General features: G+C 44.4%; 2 protein-coding genes across 3 annotated transcripts; both read right to left on the bottom strand.

Annotated features, from left to right (window-relative positions):
- Window positions 1–42: 42 nt before the first annotated feature.
- Window positions 43–18,332, bottom strand: cplx3b (complexin 3b). 2 transcript variants are annotated; one of them, XM_030102436.1, is made up of 5 exons: window positions 18,054–18,332; window positions 15,485–15,572; window positions 15,093–15,349; window positions 13,396–13,407; window positions 43–53 (listed from the first exon to the last, which is right to left on the bottom strand). In XM_030102436.1, exons 1-3 carry the CDS (start codon window positions 18,209–18,211, stop codon window positions 15,125–15,127), a joined length of 471 nt encoding a protein of 156 aa, XP_029958296.1. In that variant the 5' UTR covers window positions 18,212–18,332; the 3' UTR covers window positions 43–53; window positions 13,396–13,407; window positions 15,093–15,124. The 2 variants fall into 2 exon arrangements, with proteins under 2 accessions (XP_029958296.1, XP_029958225.1); XM_030102365.1 differs by lacking the exons at window positions 43–53; window positions 13,396–13,407 and having other exon boundaries at window positions 15,067–15,349.
- Window positions 6,930–10,425, bottom strand: LOC115396361 (growth arrest-specific protein 1). Its single transcript, XM_030102258.1, has one exon. It carries the CDS (start codon window positions 9,884–9,886, stop codon window positions 9,134–9,136), a length of 753 nt encoding a protein of 250 aa, XP_029958118.1. The 5' UTR covers window positions 9,887–10,425; the 3' UTR covers window positions 6,930–9,133.
- Window positions 18,333–18,916: the final 584 nt, after the last annotated feature.

Genomic DNA, 18,916 nt, shown 5'->3' with positions numbered 1-18,916 from the left:
AACAGTGCCAGGTGAACGCTCGTTTTTCAGGCCCTGTGGAAAGATTTATTTGCCTTGGTGGGAGCAGCGCTGCTGGTCCTTCGCCATCATCTGGAAGAAACAGCTGGCTGGTGGCCACGGAGGGCGGCGAGCGTTAAGCAGGCAGGGAAAGTAGGGACATTTGATAATTATATGATTTATTCAGAGGTCTGGAAGCTCAGAAAACCGTAATTGAAAATGTAAAGATCTGACAAAAAATTGGGGAAATAAACAGAATTAATTACGTGTATTTTATTTGTTTTCCCACTGTTAGCCCAACTTCTTTTTGCCAATTATTATGAAAGTTAAACTTCTTTCTCATAAATGTTTGTTTGGAAGAGGAATGTGACCCGAAGAGGCAATTAAGGTTACACAAAAAGACCTTTCATAATGGGAAAGATGGATTAGTAACAAAAACCAGCAGTGGCAACGCTGAACACCACCTTTAAAACAAGGAACTGGCAGTGATTTAACTTTTCTGCTCAACTTAGAAACAAAAAAAGGAAATTTACGTTATTTAAAGCAGCTAATATTCAGCATTAGTCTGTTCTCTATCATGGGGCGAGGTTGGGCAGCGAGCATTTGAAAAGAGTTTGCTGGTTTGAATCTCTCTGAATCACCTCTGGGTTTATAATAATATATTTAAAAGCAAACTTAAGACCTGCTTTTTTAACCAGGATTTCAGCTGATATGTTCATTGTTTCCCAGCACTATTTATCTGACACACTGACTTTTTTTAACTGATATTTTATCATATTTTGCCACTGAGCCCCCCCATTCTGGTACATTAATATTGTTAACCATAAATTGTACCGGTAATATGATCTACATCTAGGTCACATTAAGAACAATCATTTCTCAAGTTAGCAAAGTTATCAGTGAGGCCAGATCAAACCAGGCAAAATCAGTCATGACATATGATTAAAACTGGTGAAATGCAAAGTACCGGTGAATTTCTTCATGTAAGTAAACACAAAAAGTTTCAAGTAGACTTGAAAAAGAGAATGTTTTCAATTTGAGGACCATTTCCACACTTTTCTTTGATGAAACGTCAGAAGGAGAACGTGTTTCATTTCTATCGTCACTCCTCTGCTTCACACGGTCAAAGACGTCACTCAGTTCTCTTCACTGTCAAGTTTCCTTCTAACGCTCACTCAGTTTAGCTACTTTTTAAAAAACATCTTGTGCATTACGGTTGAGAACAACTTGTGTTGATCGGAAAGTAATCCTTGATTACAGTAACTAGTCGAATGCGAGCAGGACAGCGGAGAGACAGTGAGAACATGCAAACTCAACACAGAACGGTCCTGAAGCGCAACCCAGACTGTTTTCTTTGTCCTACAGTTTGGAAAAATCCAAGCTGGGTGCATTTCAGTGTCTCCTTGAATGCAGTGAAACCCAAACTGCAGCTGTAGCTGCTGTGAGTTTAACGGGCGGTTTTCAAACCCAGGACTCTCGGGGTGATGTTTGTTTTTTGCCCCACCATCTGGCTAATGACATTCACCTGGCATGCCAGGTGTAAATCACTTCCAGGCCGCGTGGGGCAGAACGGAGAGCGGCGAAGCCACGGGGTCACGAAACGACGGGGTGGAAGGAGAGACCCTCGAGGGACGCGTTGGGCGGACGAGGGGGGGTTCTAATTGGCTGTGGGTGCCCGTGGTGCTGGCTCGGCTTTGCCTGCTTTAATCAAGCCGGGAGCACGCTGCTGCCAGGAAAAGTTTGGACGCAATTTTGACCCTTGTGCGTTGCTTTTGTTGCTTGTTTCTGGGAGTCCTGCCAGTTTTCATTGACCCCCCCACCCCACCCCCTCCACAAAGCAAAACAAAACTTCATATCCTTACAGTAATGCAATCCAGAAAGAGAGATTCTGACATAGTTAAGCCTCAACCACTTACAGCCCCATCTTCTGAGACACCACGAGGTCTCTTCTCTCCTCAGGAGAAGTTTCCTCTTTTTTTTTTTTTTTTTCCTCTCAGCTCTGTTGATGTTGTCGACCCATAAAAACTCTAGTTTCTGACCTGAAGGAAAGGTGCTGTGAGCCCACAGCTTCTCCATGACTGTAATGAATGGATCATTGTTTGCATCTGAGACAAGAGCCTCCTGAAAGCCCTCCGGTGGCTCGGCGAGGAGGAGAGAGTCGGTCCAGCAGGAGCGACTCACACTGAAAGTTTGTTTCAAAGACATGCTGAATAAAGATAATTTAGAAAATGGGCCCCAGCACAGTGCAGCCTCTGTAAACCCCTCCTCCTCTCTCTCCTTCCCTCCGCACGCTCAACTCCCCGAGGCCGCTCGGCTCCTGTTTGTTTTGATTTTGATCCCGGAGTGGAGGTGGAGGGGACGGCGGAGGCTGAGGACGGGGACAGGGGGGTTGTGTTGGAGCACTCATGGTAGTAACAGTCATGGCAGACTGGAACAAAGACACTTTAAGAGAACCGCTGAGAAGTGGCTGCGTCTGCAGGCCGCTGGGCTGAGCTGCTCAGGCCTGCAGTTTTTACAGCATCAGACAGTTGGATGTGCTCGAAGATTCCTGTGGTTATTGAAGAGTAAGAAAACGCTGCGTGGAAATACTTTGCAGGGAGACTTTGTAACTTGCCACTTGTTAAATGAAAAACTTGACTCCTCAAGTGTAGGTCAGTTTGGTTAGTTTTCCAGTGCCTCTGCATCCTCGAGCATCCATACCTGACTTGAGCAACATTTTAAGGGGATATGAAATGTTGAAGTAGATATATTATAGAAAAATTGCTTTTTGAAAGTTTATAAATGAACAATATAGTGTTTTAATTTTTAACTTTTTTCTGCGTATTCAACTTGTAAGAAAAATTCGAGTTTTCTTGGATTCAGAAGTATGTGCGACTGTTACGCAACAGTGGGAACAGTTTGCACAACCCCTCCGGGGGTCTCCACACACACACCAGTAGTAAAACTACTGGGTTTCGGTCTAACCCTAACCCGTTATTTTACATTGGACCGCAAGTCCAGAACAAAAAAACTACAAAACAAAACTTGTGTTTCTGATAGAAAACATGTTTTTATTAATTAGACAAAAGTAAAGACTTAGTGCTTCTGCACAAGCATGAGTAGACGGACAATAACAACACTGGCGGCAGAATCCAGAGCGCCATATTCCATGTTTTCCTGGGTATTGGTATTTTTTTTTAGTTGCGAGTCACCTGTAGCAGCAATCCAACTTCCATCAACTGTTCAGGCCAATGTCCTGTAGTCCCATTGTTAATTCTCATCACTTACTGTTCTCTGCATGTGTGTGGTGTCATTACAGAAATCTGAAACCGTAAAACTTTTCTGAATCGAAAAGAAGAAAATGATGAGATTTCACTGGAGCTTTTTCAGTCCTGTAAAAATAAAGATACGCATTAAGAATTCACCTCAGCCCAGATGAATCTCAAGGCTGCTTCTTAGCTTCAAGTTATGTTACACACTGTAAACCCGAACAAGTTCAGAAAACTCAAAATTTTAGTTGTAACTGATTACATAAGAACTTTTAAGTTATGCTGTCAAATCTTTTGAGTTACATTATGCTTTAAAAAAATGTGTTCAGTTGACTCAATCTATATTCTAAGTCAACATATTTTTCTAAATTCCATAAACTTAATATTTATGTCTACTTCACACTTAAATGATTTGACTGAACGATACTTATAAAAATTAAATTATATCCACATAACTGGACAACACTTACATAGCGCTTTTTACACTGCACTGACAGAGCCAAAGCGCTTCACGTTCACACACAGATTTACACACCAGTGGAAAGTTACGGTTCAGTGTGTTGCCCAAGGACACTTCAACATGCAGACGGAGGAGACAGGAATTGATCTCACGACCTGTTGATTGTGAGATGACCGCTCTCCCCACTGAACCACAGCCGCCCACATACAAATGCAATGCACAAGACCCCTGTTTTCAGTTTGTAATGCTCAAAACCAATGCAGCTGCTGTGGACCAGGGGTCCAGCAGATCGCCACTCAAGCCGTTTCATGATGGCTCATGTTAAGATAAAGAGGTTCTGTCCTGGAAAGACATGCCAAAAAAGTAACTGTGCAGATAGAGTTGTGTACATGTGACTGTAAAACTGTTGCCATGTATGTACGATTGTGCTGTGGTTCAGTGGGGAGAGTGGTCATCTCACAATCAAGGGGTCGTGAGATCAATTCTTGATCTTCAGCTTGAGACTCATTAACAGCCTCATTTGGTAAAACGGGGGGGGGCAGGTTTGGTAAAGATGAAGATAGATGCTGCTTTTGAGATTTATTGTTTTTGTTGAGGACTCAGAATATGTCACCTTTAAAGAACAGGTGTGGATCTCACACCGAGCAGCAGCTCTTTCACTATTTGCTAATGACCTGTAATTTCCTCCGTCGGCGTGGAACAGGTCCCAAATGGCTGCTTCCTGAATAAGAAACACGAGAGAATCCAGCAGCATTCACACTGTTTATATTTACTATATGCAGCAACTGAGAAATGATTTTGACAATAATAAAACCATTTCAAATAGACAACACATTGACGGTCTCCAGAAAATAGAATCAGACAACCAAACAGCTAAATCTCCCTGATCATGGCCTCAAGGCAAACTAATAAATAACACATAAAATCCCTTCATTACTCTATGAGGCAAATTCTTCACACACACAAGCAAGTTTTCAGAAACAGTGCTTGTATTCTATCTTTGATTCTGGATCTTAATATGCTGCTTCAATCACTAAAACGTATCAACAATCTAAAAATGAGAACATCCTCTTTACACAAAGGTCAAATATACAGTAATTTATTTATAGTAAGTACAATATGTAAAATAATTTATATACAGTTGTCCTGTTTATTATTTCTCTGTTTTGTTATTATTGTCCCGTGTTCTTTGTTATATGGCAACATTTAAACATTGTTTGATACAAATGAAAAGATTAAATAAAAGATGACAAAAAACTGCGTTGAAATACGTAAGTTTTCCCTTTTTTTGCTACTTATTGGTGTCATCATGCTTACCCTGCTAACAGCTTTTTCAATGCACTTCTCTTCCAATCAGGACAATCCCTAAATGTGCCTTTTTTTCACTCTCCTCTTATACTTCCTGCTTCATTGTTCTTCTTCAGTCTTGTCGTCTCTGCATCGATCTTCCTGCTGAACACTCTCAGCTGTAACATCCTGCATAAAAAGAGATTCACACTTAATGTTTGATTTAGTAAATGACCACCATTTGTACACTATGTGATCCACTGCTGAAAATGTATAAGCTTTATTAAAAGGTAAAAAAATATACAAATAAAAAGATAAATAACAAGTGAATATGTGGGATACCTGAGTGAACAACTGGACAAGCTGAATGCAGAATTAAAACTAGTTTATAAAGTTCCTCTTTGAAACGGTGTCATGGAGAAAGGATCTGAACGAATCAACAAACATGGGACGTGATGGAAAATTGTCCTTTGTGCCAGCAGATGGTATTCACAGGAGGTTCGCCTTGATGCTGAGCGTGGCGTGGGAGCTTCGTCTCAGCTGAAGGATGGAAATCCAGGACGCATCCTCAGCAGTATCTGTTGAATCAGGGGTGTTTCAGCCTTTTAGCACGAGACCCTCATCAGTCAGTCAACACAGTGATCAAGCCTGAACTGGCCTGAGAACTTTGAGAGAAAGAGTACAGAACCTCACTGTAATCACTGCCAGTGAGTGAAATACGTCACCATGCACATGCACCATGACGTCCTCACATTTCAGCGAGTCGCAGAGCCGTTTGTGTTGCATTAGTCAACGGTTTTGTGTTGAAGTGACTCAGAAAGACGTCAGACACACATCCTGTCTGTAGTTTATTCCAGCTGTTTTGTTGCAATGATGCTTCTCTCAGTAGTTTATAAATCGGTTTGTTTGAAGAGCTGGTTTCATGTCGAGTTCACAATAACTGCTTCAATAATGTGTGCAACCATTTTACTTCCCTCGACCTTAAGAGTCAACCAGACAATAGAGACCAGAACGGACTCTCCTGGTCCTGCAGGTTCCTGAAGTCTACCTGCAGATACTCAGTATTTTGTGAAGGTATTATTTTTAAAGGCTGATCTATGAGTTCTATGAGTACACAGTACAGCTTATTCTTAATTCAAGAGAAAAATAAGAGAGAAATGCCTCTTGATGAAAAGCAGTTATTAACATATTCATGAGCTACTGTTGCTCTGCATCACCTTTTTCTCAGAGACCAAGTCTGATGACATTTTTCTGAACTTAAAGGTCAATGTATAAGTCAATTACAACTACATTTTTTTCAAGAACTCTTTTTTTTCCACTGTGAAACACCAGTTCTGCAAAGGGACTCAAGTTCTACTAGCCAAGATCCTAGACCGAACAAATAATATAAAAAAGGGCAAAAACATAGAAAAAAGTGACCATTTTAGATGTGATAAAGCCAATAATGACAGTAATTTTCATTGAATTCAGGATACCACTGCTATATACATATTATTTTAAGTACATCGTTAAACATAGAGTTTCCCCTGATATGCAAAAACTCAGAAATACACACAATAGCTGCACATATTACTTTCTGGATTCCTTCTCGAGTCGTGAATAAACCACATCACAACACCGCTGTAGGCCATAAACATTTTATTATAAAACTCACCCTTCCAGGAGGAAGACACTGCTCTGTAGTGTTTACTATCACTGTCACATGTTGAAATGAGGAATTGAAAAAGTCTAAAATCATGTCAGTTTTTCGTTGTGCTACATTCGTGTGTTTATATTAAAGGCATTTAAGCAACACTGCATATGATCATATAAAATATACACATTCTTCATATTCTAGCTTCATAATTTAACACTCAACGACACGGTTCAAGGCTTCATTTCAAGTGGCAAAGACACACATTGGCAGGTTTTAATACAAGTGATCTAAACTAATGACAAACTGTGAATTTCCCTTTTTTTTTTTTGCTTAACAACTTAACAGACTGAGAGAAGAGAGACATTAGCATGACTATAACCTCTAAAATAATGTGCTATTACAAATACTCATGTTGTGCTTGATTCAGGAAATAAATGTTTAAAGTACACCTTCTAATGGAATCGGTAAAGTGATTTAATGAGCTGCGTGTATTATACTTAGAAAGCACTTGGTGACAATCCTGCTAGTGAAACATTCTCTAGACACGTCTGTGAAGACTTCATTTGGTTAGTAACGCCTCCGTGCTGCGGCACAGCCTGAACCTGTGACGGACCGCCCACATCGACGGTTCACACACTGCTGCGACGCTCCGTTGGTTTTAGTGCGTTTGACTGAACAATCCTTCATTTCCATCAAACGAACAAGTCCACTTCCTGCTCTGCCATTTGGACAAACTAATTCACCATTTGTTACGAACCTCACTCGACCTGACCGAACCAGCTCAACCACTCAATGAGGGGGTGTTAGGATTACAAAAATAAAGGTTTTCTGGTTACGAAAGCATACTGCATTCACAGAAGTAATAAGATGTCATCTCAAGATGAGTTTTACACATTAGAGAAGGACTCCGTTTTTTCAACCGCCATCTGCTTATCTCGTTTAAATGCATTTCAGATGCAATATGTCAGATAAAAGACATCATGTTGCACTGGTTTACCCGATCTTCAAATCCAGCAAATTAAGGATTTCATCTGAACCACTGTAAAATCCACAGCTGTTGACTAATGGGCGGCCATCTATATGACTCCAGAATCACTTATTTTTTCAGTTCCAAACCTGAATAAAACTGGATTAAACACAGCAGGTTTAACAGGTGAAGCAGTTATTGCAGAAAAACTGCTAATTTTATTATTTTTGTGTGTGAATGCAATGAGCTTCCATCTTATTTAAAGTTGTGAAAAAAAAACTTGTCAGTAATTTCATACTTTGTCTCACCCAAATCAAAATTATGCTTTTAATTTCATGATAGCATTAAAGAATTTGAATAATTTATAATCAAACAAATCAAGTAACATCATACAAATACAACAATCTCTCTAAAAAATGATTCCTTATGTACTGTTGCAAAAATAAACCCATTTACCCTGAGCGTCCAGGATACTTTTTAATTACTGTTCCCTCTTACTAGTCGTGCACGGATGGAGTTCAGCACACTTTGCTCCAAGTCACTGGAACTGACTAGAAAACTGAGCTGAGGTAACTAAAACCTAAAATCCTCATTTTACAGTGCGAGTTTTCAACAGGCTCAGAGGAATGCGGTGCGACGACTGCACACAGTTTTAGTTTTCGCGCGTGCGGCCGAACTCGGACGTTGCGTTCGGCCCGCACGCGGCGTCAGTCCAGGTGAAGGCCCACTGACGAGCGTGGCGTCGGGGGACAGACTGCAGGTACGCCGCCTTGACCCCTTCACACCGGCAGCCGTCAGGGCCTGCTGGAGGGCTGCGGCAGTGTGAAAGCAGCAATAAAGACAGGGGTCTTTAAAAGGCATCAGGAGGTGGCGGGCAGTGGAGGAAGGGGGGAGGGGGCCGTCTCAGGAAAAGTACAATAAAACAATCTCACATGAGGGGGAGGGGAACTCCGAAGTGTGCTGAAGAGGGGCTTCAGTTAATTTAAGTACTTGATCCCAACACCCTTCTTGCCATGTCTTCTGAACGTTCACACAAATATTTGAAGTGTGGTTACTCCGACAATACAAGCCCCCCCCCCCCCCCCCAATCCCTCCTGAAATGGAGAGCAGAGCAAACAGAGCCTGGATGGGTCCAATGTTTGTCTAAGGTCTTAATAAAGCCACACTTCAAGTACCGTTTAAACCAATCCAAATAAACAGGAGCTGCTTGGAGGGACAGAAAATGCCCCAAAGTTTGGTTTGGTTTCCTTCATCTCCAGACGTTCAGCTTGTTGAGGCCGCAGCTGACCCCGAGCACGGCGAAGGCCGCGTATGTGACGGAGTGACGGGTGAAATGAGGAGGACGGTATTCCTGAGTGAGCTGTGCATCAAGGGTCACGATGCAAACTCTGTGTCGCCAGCAGACCCGGGTTCAAGGCCTCCGTCTCACCTAGTGTCTCCGAGCTTCATCCCCCGTCACTCCGGGATCCGCTTTCTTGGCACTCATCTCAAACAGTGTCACCCATTCATTGATAAATCCAACTGACGTCTGCAGCATCTCAGTACAATATCCGTGCAATAGTGAGAGACATGAAGGCCGTGCAGCTGGAGAACATCTGGGAAGAGGAGGAGTTCTCAATGTAGAGCTCCTCTCTGTCACTTCTGGGGTCATAGTCTTCATCCTCGTAGAGGTCATCCACGTCTGGCTGGTCCGAGATGACACTGTGGTCTCCTATGGAGCAGAGTTTGCTCATGTTCTCCTTGACCACTTCACAGAAGGGCCTCTCCACGCCGTCGCAGACGCAGCGGTTCAGCAGCGCGCCGTTCGGGATGAACAGCATCTGCTGGATGGTGGCTTTACACTTGGAGGAGCACTTCCTGCCGTTGAACAGCTGCCCGCAGTATGACAAGTAGGCCGCCAGGGAGGTGTGGCAGCTGCTGTCCTCCTCGCAGCGCTGCCGGGCCTCCATGCAGCCGATCCCCCCGGCGTCGCTCGGGTGCCTGCGGGGCAGGCACGGCTCGATGGCGCGCTTGGACTTCAGGCAGTCCTGGTCCTGCGCGCAGTCGCAGGTCTCCAGGTCCGGGCCGTTGCGGGTGTGGTTGAGCCGGATGAGCGCGCTGATGCAGTGGCTGGGACACTGCCTCCTCGTGCCAATGATGTTGCCCTCACATGCCGCCAGGAACTGGTTGTAGGCGAGCTCGCACTCGGGCTCGCCGTGGCACCGGATCAGCGCCTGCCAGCACATCAGTTGGGCGTCTAAGGCCACCAGCACCCACGGGAGAAGTGCCAGGGCGCTGCACCAACATCTCATGCTTGAATGGAGGTGTACTTCAGCGGCGTGGACTCTCTCCAGCAGCACATGTATAGGATCAGGGAAGTTCAAACTCTTCAAACTTCCAGACTCAGATATTCCACGTTAAAAGCGACAGAAGGATAAACTACCAACGCGCCTGGCTCACTGACTCACAACTCCGGTGGGTTTTCCTGCTCCCGGCGGGCTCAGCTGCAGGATCTGACTTGGGGAAATCACCAGGCGTGGTTGGAAAACGAAGTGGCGGCACTGAAAGAATCATTCCGGGAAACATGTCCGTTCAGAAGAGTCCAAAACTCCAGCGTGTTTCCTCCGGTGCGGACCGGAGAGCCTCCGCGACGCGCCACAAGTCTATCCAAAGTTGACGCGCAGTCCGACCGCAGCTATTGTCCACAAGTCGGATAGCACACTTGAACTCGTATTTCTTGCCATTTCGTCTCGGCAGAGCCGCTGCTTTGAATCCGTCCAGGCATTCCCGAGTTGTTTTTAGTCGTCGGAGGTTTCTCCCTGGCGCAGTTTGTCCCGCTATGCGCGTCTTTGTCCCTGTTCTGGCTGTTACGCTTCACGGTCCGCCGAGCATTTCCCCACTGCACCCCTCCTTCTGTCGAGAGAAAAAAAAAGAAAAGAAAAGAAAAGTTCCCCTCCTGCTCACTCCTCTCCCCCTCTTCACTCATTTACAATCCTGCACGCCGATTGGTCCTCATTGAGGAGTCGGTCGTGGGACCCATTTCAAGGCTCGCAGCGGCGCAGCTCTGCGCGCAAATCTCCCCTCCGGTGCAGGACGAGACAGGCTGGATGGAAGTGTTTATAATATTTCTTTGCATGAAACCTAGGATTTGTGTGGTCCCCCCCCTCCTGTAGCAAAACACAAGTTGAGGAGGGGTGGAGGGATGGGGGGGGGGTGTAACTGAGCTTGCAAAATGCATTCCTCTGCAAGAAGCTCACATCTGCAACTCCGCTGCTTCAATTTTCAGCAAAACAAATCTGCTCCACCAGAGCAAAGCAGCGACAGAAAAGTCTGTGACAGTTTGCTTCGTCCCTGTGTGGTTTTCCCCTTTAGGGCTCTCACTAATTGTCACTCACTCCCCCCACCTTTTTTTTTTCTCCCTCCCCCTGCCTCTCATTCTGCAGAGTTTTTAAGCCCCGATTGATGGAGGAGAATGGGAGAGAATAGTATTTTCTGGCCCGTTTCACCCTAATTGTGTCAGATTGGCCATGCAGCGGCCCAGTGTCTTTGCAGGCTGAAGATTGTTCACGCACTGCGGCCTACCAATGGAGAGGGGCTCGGCATCAATATATTTTACAGCTATTCCCTTTCACGCCACACTTGAAAACTACCAATAGCTCGGGCTTTCCTGCCATTGAAATGGTAACTAACTTGATTTTTGGGGGAATAATAGCTGCAGGTTTGCCCCTCCTGAGAGGCACTGCCAGTTTTGCACAAACTCCACAAAACAGATGGGTGCCCCAAACTCAAGAGGCTCACAGGAGCTGTAACTGCCGGGGAAACAACCCAGAACTTACATTTTATCATTTAACTGTGAAGAACATGGAGAGTTCATCTTCTCCACCAGAGAGGGGGGGAAAAAAACCCAAAGAATCTGGAGGTGTTCACAAGGAAATGCAGCCAGATGCCAGCTTTTGGATGGTCTTTAGATAAGACGTGTTTATGATGGTAATCACTAAAAAGATCCAAGAACACTAATGCAAACCATTGTCTGTGGACACAATTCATCACTTGGAGCCATACAAGTCACATTAACAAACAAAAAAAAAAAAAAAAAGAAAAGAAAGAAAGCAAATGACTTAAAGAAGATGCAGAGGCAGATTAAAGAGGGGTTTGGTATTATGAAATATTTTCAAGTGGCAGATAAGAAACAATTCCCACTAATTCTGGGAAACCATGTATTTTGCGGATAAAAGAAGACGAGACATATACAGTAAACATGTTGAAGATGTGAATACATGCACCATGGCTCACTTCAGTTGAAATAATTTGTCGTGGAAAAGTGTCTGAAGGTATGAAATCAATTTTGGAAAACCATAAAGTATATCTTCTCTACTATCTTTTTTCAATTTTTTTTACTTTGTTTTGAATTGTAGATTACGAAAAGGTGCTACCTTCTTTGAGGTTTGTTTGCTGTTTCTTTTAATCCTTTAAAGAATTCAACTTGTTGTTGGCACTCGCTCCATGGGTGTGGCAGTGATTTTTTTCTTTCGTGCAGTCAATTTTGAGCAATACTGTACTGATACAGAATGAACATGTTTTATTTACATATAAGGCAGATGATCGGATCATTTAAAGTTGCCTCTCCATGCAGCCTCAGTCTCAGCTCACTGCAGTCGGAAGTGTATTTTTGTCTCCACCTGGTGTTCGAGACTGAGCAAAACATGTCGGTGACTGAAGATCCCATGTGTGTGTAGACCCAACAAATGAGAGAGCTGCCACGTTTTAATAAAAACTTGTTTTTATTGCCGTTCAAACTGAAAAAAAAAAAGAATCACTTTTGGACAGAGTGACAGAAATACAGTGAAACAAAGAAAACAGGCAACGAATGAGAAGGAACTGCGTGTCATGGCAGCCAGATCCTGGAAAAGAGAGCAACTCCACAGAATGACAGCACAGCAACCACTGTAGTATATTATTTTATTGATTATTACTGAGCTAATGGATTATTGTTGTAATTATTTGAAGTCACACACACACACACACCCACACACACACACACACACACACACACACACACACACACACACACACACACACACACACACACACACACACACTGATAGAAAGCAAGAGTTTTGCTTTATGGCTTCTTTTCCAACCAGTAATATTCAGTCACTACTGACAGTGACGGACTCCAGGAGCTTTGATACAAAAAGACTTATTGCAACTCTTCCTCTGCTTCATATCATTGGAATATAGTGAATATACGGTTCATCTACACCACCACAACGAGCACTGCACTAAAAAGATGTGTCACCTCAGACGTTGATCAGCAGCATGACGCACACCCTTCTGACCAGAACTGCACGTTAAAATAAAACAGAAAAAAAAAAAAATCAGAAAATTTGGTGTTTGAACCATGACAGAAACCAAACCGGAGACAGGTGTGACATCCTCAGTACCACTGCTACATAAACTGAACACTGGCATTGTACATGAACGCAACACGACATCAACAGCGCGCTCTCAGATCGGATACGTCTGGCCTGAAAACGACACGAACAGAAGAAGAAGCTCAGACTGGCCTGCGTGTAACACTCCGTAACACCGACACTTCTTTTCTCTTTTCGCTTTTACAAAGACACTTACGAGACGCGTCACATCGGCTAAACAACACGAGATCCACCATCACAGAACAGCACGACCGAGACACGGTGGCGGGGGAGGGGGCGCTTCAAATAGATGAGATGGAGGACAGGTCAAAGGTCACGCGATGGTCGACGGCACTATGAGACCCGACGGAGCGAGGAACGACCCGCAGAAAAACGTCACATCCTACACAACACAAATACTGGCATGTGGATTTATACACTCACACACATACTGCATTTACACAGTTTGATATATTTGTGCCGTTCTCCTTTATGTTGGCTGAAATGTTTTGTTTTTTTTTTTCCACAAAGGCTTTGGCGTACAACTTTCTAAAGCATCTACATTTCCCTCATCTGAGCAGCGTCTGTTGTCTTAACCTCTGGATGCAGCATACACACAGATTTTCTCCCAATCGAGGCTACTTAATATGACTGCTAGGTTCAGTTTGGGAACATGGTTATCGAACACACGTAACTGTAGATATTTACAACCACCATAATAAAGCAAATTGATTCTACCTTTCAATAAGACACCACCAGTGCCTGCTTGTCAGTTATTTGTGGCTTGAATTGGAACTAAACGTGACAAATCCTGCAGAAATAAACAACCGAAAAAGGCTGGTCCTTGTAAAAAGCAGCTTTCAGAAGTTGGATGTGGAAGAAGACAACCTTGTACGGACGTCGTCCAAGGCACACTGAAGTAGGGAGGAAGTTAAAAAGTCACTGTTATGATATGTTAAAAAAAAATACGACCAGTTTTAATGCAGCAACACTGGTAAAGCTACTTTTAACAATGATGGGCCTTATTGCTGCTGTCAGTAGATATTGCTTTTCTATGCAATTCTGTGCTTTGGGAGACTAAATATTATTTAGCGTTGTTTAGTAAATAACGCTGGGTGATCCTAACATCTCAAAGCATGAGTCCAGGTCGTCGGGTTATGGACAGCTCAGCTGGTTACAAACACAACTTGAAGCTCTTGAGATGATAGCTTACGTTAACTGGCACTCCAGTTCGACCCATAACAAACCGAGGATTTAGAATTATTTATATCCGTTAGAGTGAGCAAACAGTTGTGTAGAATGAGAACCAAGATACAGTCTAGGGCTTATTGAGCTGAGAACTGTGAACTGTTCTGCTTTAACAGTGAAGGAGCCAATGATGTTACGTTATGTGGAGTTAATACATGTCAAATGTTTAGGTCCAACATGATCTGTTAGTCGGTCTCCTTTTGCTTCAAAACTCTGAATGACCAGAAAAATCCTCACTTTGTATTATTTCAAACCCAAGTGAAACATAAATGACCCCCAAACATGTTATTCATTTCTGTTAGACCCAAAACAAATCCTAAATCCTCCCACTTCAACCAAGCAGCTGACCTCAGTTTTCCTCTGGTACTGAAAGTGCATGTGCTCATCTCTGAAATCAGCTGTTTGGAAATTAAAAAAAAAAAAAAAACACCATCGCACCTGCGACCATGTGAGGTGCAGAGAGCGGGAGAGGTCCGGGAACAGAGGGAGTAAAGGATCGAACAAATGTTTCTCAGAGGAGAAGTTTCTCTAAAGGCGGAAATCCTCCCATTGGTTGAATTTCAACGTGAGGAGCAACACAGTCACAGTTTCCATCGCAGCTAGGAGTTCATTTGTGAAAACAGGAATGACATTCATGGAGACTTTGAGCGTTTCAAAGAAAATGGGGCTACTTCATCTTGATGACTTTATTTGGGCTTTTTTTTGCTGGTCAGTGAGATGAGCTTCAATCATCTATGGCTTCTGTGAATTTACTGTCCTGACATTCCACTGAAACAACCAAGAAAATGCCATTTAAACACTTTTGCCTCTGAGAAATATTTGCGTCAGAAAAAAAAAAAAAACAGCCAACAACAACCTGTAATCTCGTGGGGCTTAAATTGTACCAGATCACATGAGACTGCAGTTCTCAGTCTGCTTTTTGAGGTCTTCCAGCGTGGCCTGGGCTTTGTCTTTCAGCTGGTCCATGTCCACGTTCTGGATGTTGGACAACTGGCCCAGCACCGACTGCTTGTGCGTCTCCTCCTGGTTGTCCTCGGCGATCATCTTGGCCAGCTCCGTGGGCAACACCACATCATCCCCCGCCTGCTGGATCTGAGTCTCATCCAGCTCATTCTTCAGTGGACATGGAAAGAAAACACACACACACACACACACACACACATTCAACCCAGCTGGACAGGAGGGAACTAAAGGCACAACCGATTTAAAAACCAGAAGAACTGGAGAGAAGTGAATATATTTATTTACCTTTGGTAGCCTGTACTTATCCCGGAAATGACTCCGAACTGTGGCTCTCTCAGCTTTCTTCTGGGCAAAACTAGCTTCTCGTTCTTGTCTGCAAGGAATACAATCAAAAACCTCATTAAAATGTCACATGTCATAGTATTTTGGATTTTCATTGCACATGTGACGTCAGTCTGACGAGTCAAATGACATTTATGAGGGTAAAACAAAACAAATCTAGGTTTGGTTAAAGGGGTGGTGGTTTCCTCTAGATTTCTACTAAAATTAATTTGAAAACACAGTATCTACAATGAGGCTGGTGTCAAATTACAACCACTCAACGCAGCATTTTTAACATTTTTAAGTCATGTGATTGATCAAAAAGTATATTCACAAAGTGAAAAACACTACCTAAAAGTGAGCCTTCCTTCAATAAGCCTCTTTGTTTAAAAGATTTTAAGTAGCATTACTAATTCACGGAAACATACATTCAGACTGAGACCAAAAATATTGAATTACATGCAATGAATCATAAAAGGAAGAAAGTCGTGTTCTCCAGTGAGTTGTACAGTTGCATTCTTTTTGAGGATATTGTCTTGAACCTGCTGTGAATCTCAGTGACTGGAGGTTATCATAAGTATGCTGCCTGACCCCCCCCCCCCCCACCCCCCCCCCCACCCCCCAATAAATGTTCTCCTTTGATGATCTGTGGTTCGTCTCTTCCATCTCTCTCCAGTAAACAGTACAGTACACAGTGTGTGGTGCCTCCAGCAGAGGGCAGGCAATAAGCTTCTGGCAGCGCTTCCTTCACTCAATGCCACAACATTATTTATGGCTTCAGTATTATGGCTTCCTAATTGCCCCCCTCATAAACTGCAAAAATGTTCTGAAATTCCTGAGAGATTGCGAGCCAACTGCATGCCACAGCCTTTGTTTTTTAACCTACCCTTGGAGCCCGGGGACAAATGTGGCATGAATGTGGTGCTGTGACAAAACACCATGTTAGATCATGATCAGTGAATACAGTGAGGGCTTGTAACACTGCTGATCTTTATCAGAGCAGAGCTGCAGTGGAGGAGATTTGCATTGTGTGCCTGGAGGGTTCAGCTTAGTGTCAGCATCTGAAGGGAGGGTTGGAGGTGGTAATGGGGGTAAGGATGCTGGAGGACCACGGGCATGGCTTGCAAAGTGTTTGTACCCAATGTGTCAGTGGAAGGTTGTTTTACGCGGGGCTGTCTGCGTGAGCCTCAGTTCACTTTGCATTAACGTGAGGAGGTCAGACACCAAAAGGCACAAGGGGCCACATCCACGCTCACTTGCAGCCAATGAGCGAAGCTTTGTGTCTTCACACACCGCCCCCGCCCCTCTCAAGGGCATCAGATGTCACTGTGGCCCGCTCACTGGGGATGATAAAATGTCCGCGTGTGAGACACACACACACACACACACACACACACACACACACACACACACACACACACACACACACACACATACACGCACAACATTTTATTCTACTTTAATCTGAGCAGTAAAGGGGCCTGTGGGTGATCTATGCTGCTGTTTAGCACCTCTGACCAATAACTCAGTTCCACTGAAGGTCACATTAGGAGGTGGGGTGTGTGTGTGTGTGTGTGTGTGTGTGTGGGGGGGGGGGGGGGGGGGGGGGGGGTCGTTGAGCATCTCGCCAGTGGGCTGACATGAGCGTTAATACCGCCCAGGGTTAGGACTTCACCTCCCACTAACCCTCAACCTTCAAATGTTGGAACCATGGGACCCTTTGGTTTGAAGTGTGTTGGTCGATGATCAGAATGAGACAAGTTCAACCATTTTCAGGGTGCTTTTGGAATGTTTGAGAGAAGATGAGATATTTTCCTGTAGAAGTTTGCTCTGAATCCTCCCTCCTCATCTGATATCTAATATAGAATGAAGAGTCATGCTCATACAAATCAATACTGGGTTACTGTCAAATGACCTTGTTTTGAACTATGCTTTTCTAGTGCGTTCTGGCAATGAACACCAGAAAGACTAACAGCAAATGATGGAAATTTAATTAGTTGTGTGTTGGATTCTGCAGGTCGATACAGAGGAAAGGGTTTAATTTAACCAACAATTAAAACAAATCCAATGAAAGAAAAGTCAATGATATAACAACTGATGGAAATAAGTGTTAGACGTGAGGTTTTTAAAAATCCTCAATAAAGTAGTGGAAGTGTTGGTTGTGCCACTTTCATTCAACACAGGAACATTTTTCATCCACACACGCAGCAACAGAAACACTTTTGCCTCCGGGCAGGAGTCCTTGTAGGTATTTCCGTGTGAAAACAGATTCGGGAATCCTAAATTAATAGCTTCGCTACATAATATATTTGCTGAAACTAACAGACACGACGGGAGCTCCCAGGGCAAGAGGAGCAGCTGTGCGAGGAGCGCTCGCGTTATTGCGCTGATGCGTAAAAGAGCGCACGGCGGGCGCACTGGGAGCTCTATTTACACACAGAAACATAACGCGCTTAACACACGCCACGTCTAAACCACGTTTCCCCGCCACAAATACAACTTCACAAGCACAAACTTCAATCATTCCTCTTACTTTTCCTCTTCTAACTGTTGCTGATACTGTTCAAATTCCTCTTGAGTCATCCCCTGCGCGGCGGCTTCTGATTTCTCCCCTTCGGATTTCTCCTCCGTCAGTCCTCCTGTCAGGTTCTTCAGCTGTCCTCCCACCATGTGTTTCACCATGAAAGCCATGGCTGCGCTTTGGAGAGTCCTCGGTTTGTGAAGAAGTTGAAGGCACGTCGCGCTCCCGGATAGAGCGGTGAGGCTGAATGGACGGATGAATGGATGGATGGATGGATGGATGAATGGATGGATGGCTGGATGGGTGGGTGGATGAATATCAGCTGAGCCTCTTTCAACGGCTGCGACGAGAGCAGTAAAAAAAACCGAACGGGGAGGAAAAAAAACACACAACAACCTAAAAATAGATGGAATAATTTCCGTGGCAGGCTGGCAGCTTTCAGCACCACTGGCCCCTGGACAGCTCCTGCGCCGAGGAGGAGGATGGAGAGGAGCTGCTTCAGTTATGAGTCAACAAGTTTGGCGCTGAACTCTACCAATCCCGTGACTCCGTCCGCAGCCACCACTCCCCTCCACCCAATCCCAGGCGCCACCGCCGGACTGGGTGCGCGCGTGCCGTGCACTTTACGCCGGGCTGGCTGCCTGCACGGGATCCCGTGATTCGCCGTCTGATTCGAACTCACGATGGAGTCAGACACAACTCCGGAGGGCCCGCGCGGACACGTGAGCAGCCTCGGTGTCTCTCGGCTGTTTTGGTGCCTCTGTCGCGCACGGGGTCACGGTGAGCGCCGCGGCCCCGCGCGCCACTCAGAGCCCTCCTAATTGCAAATTAGTCAGATGGCTGTCTGTTCACCCACGGCACGAGCCCGGTTTGTT

Source organism: Salarias fasciatus, chromosome 1, assembly GCF_902148845.1.
Source record: "Salarias fasciatus chromosome 1, fSalaFa1.1, whole genome shotgun sequence".
NCBI lineage: Eukaryota > Metazoa > Chordata > Actinopteri > Blenniiformes > Blenniidae > Salarias > Salarias fasciatus.
This window is presented reverse-complemented; position numbering and strand designations above follow the sequence as displayed.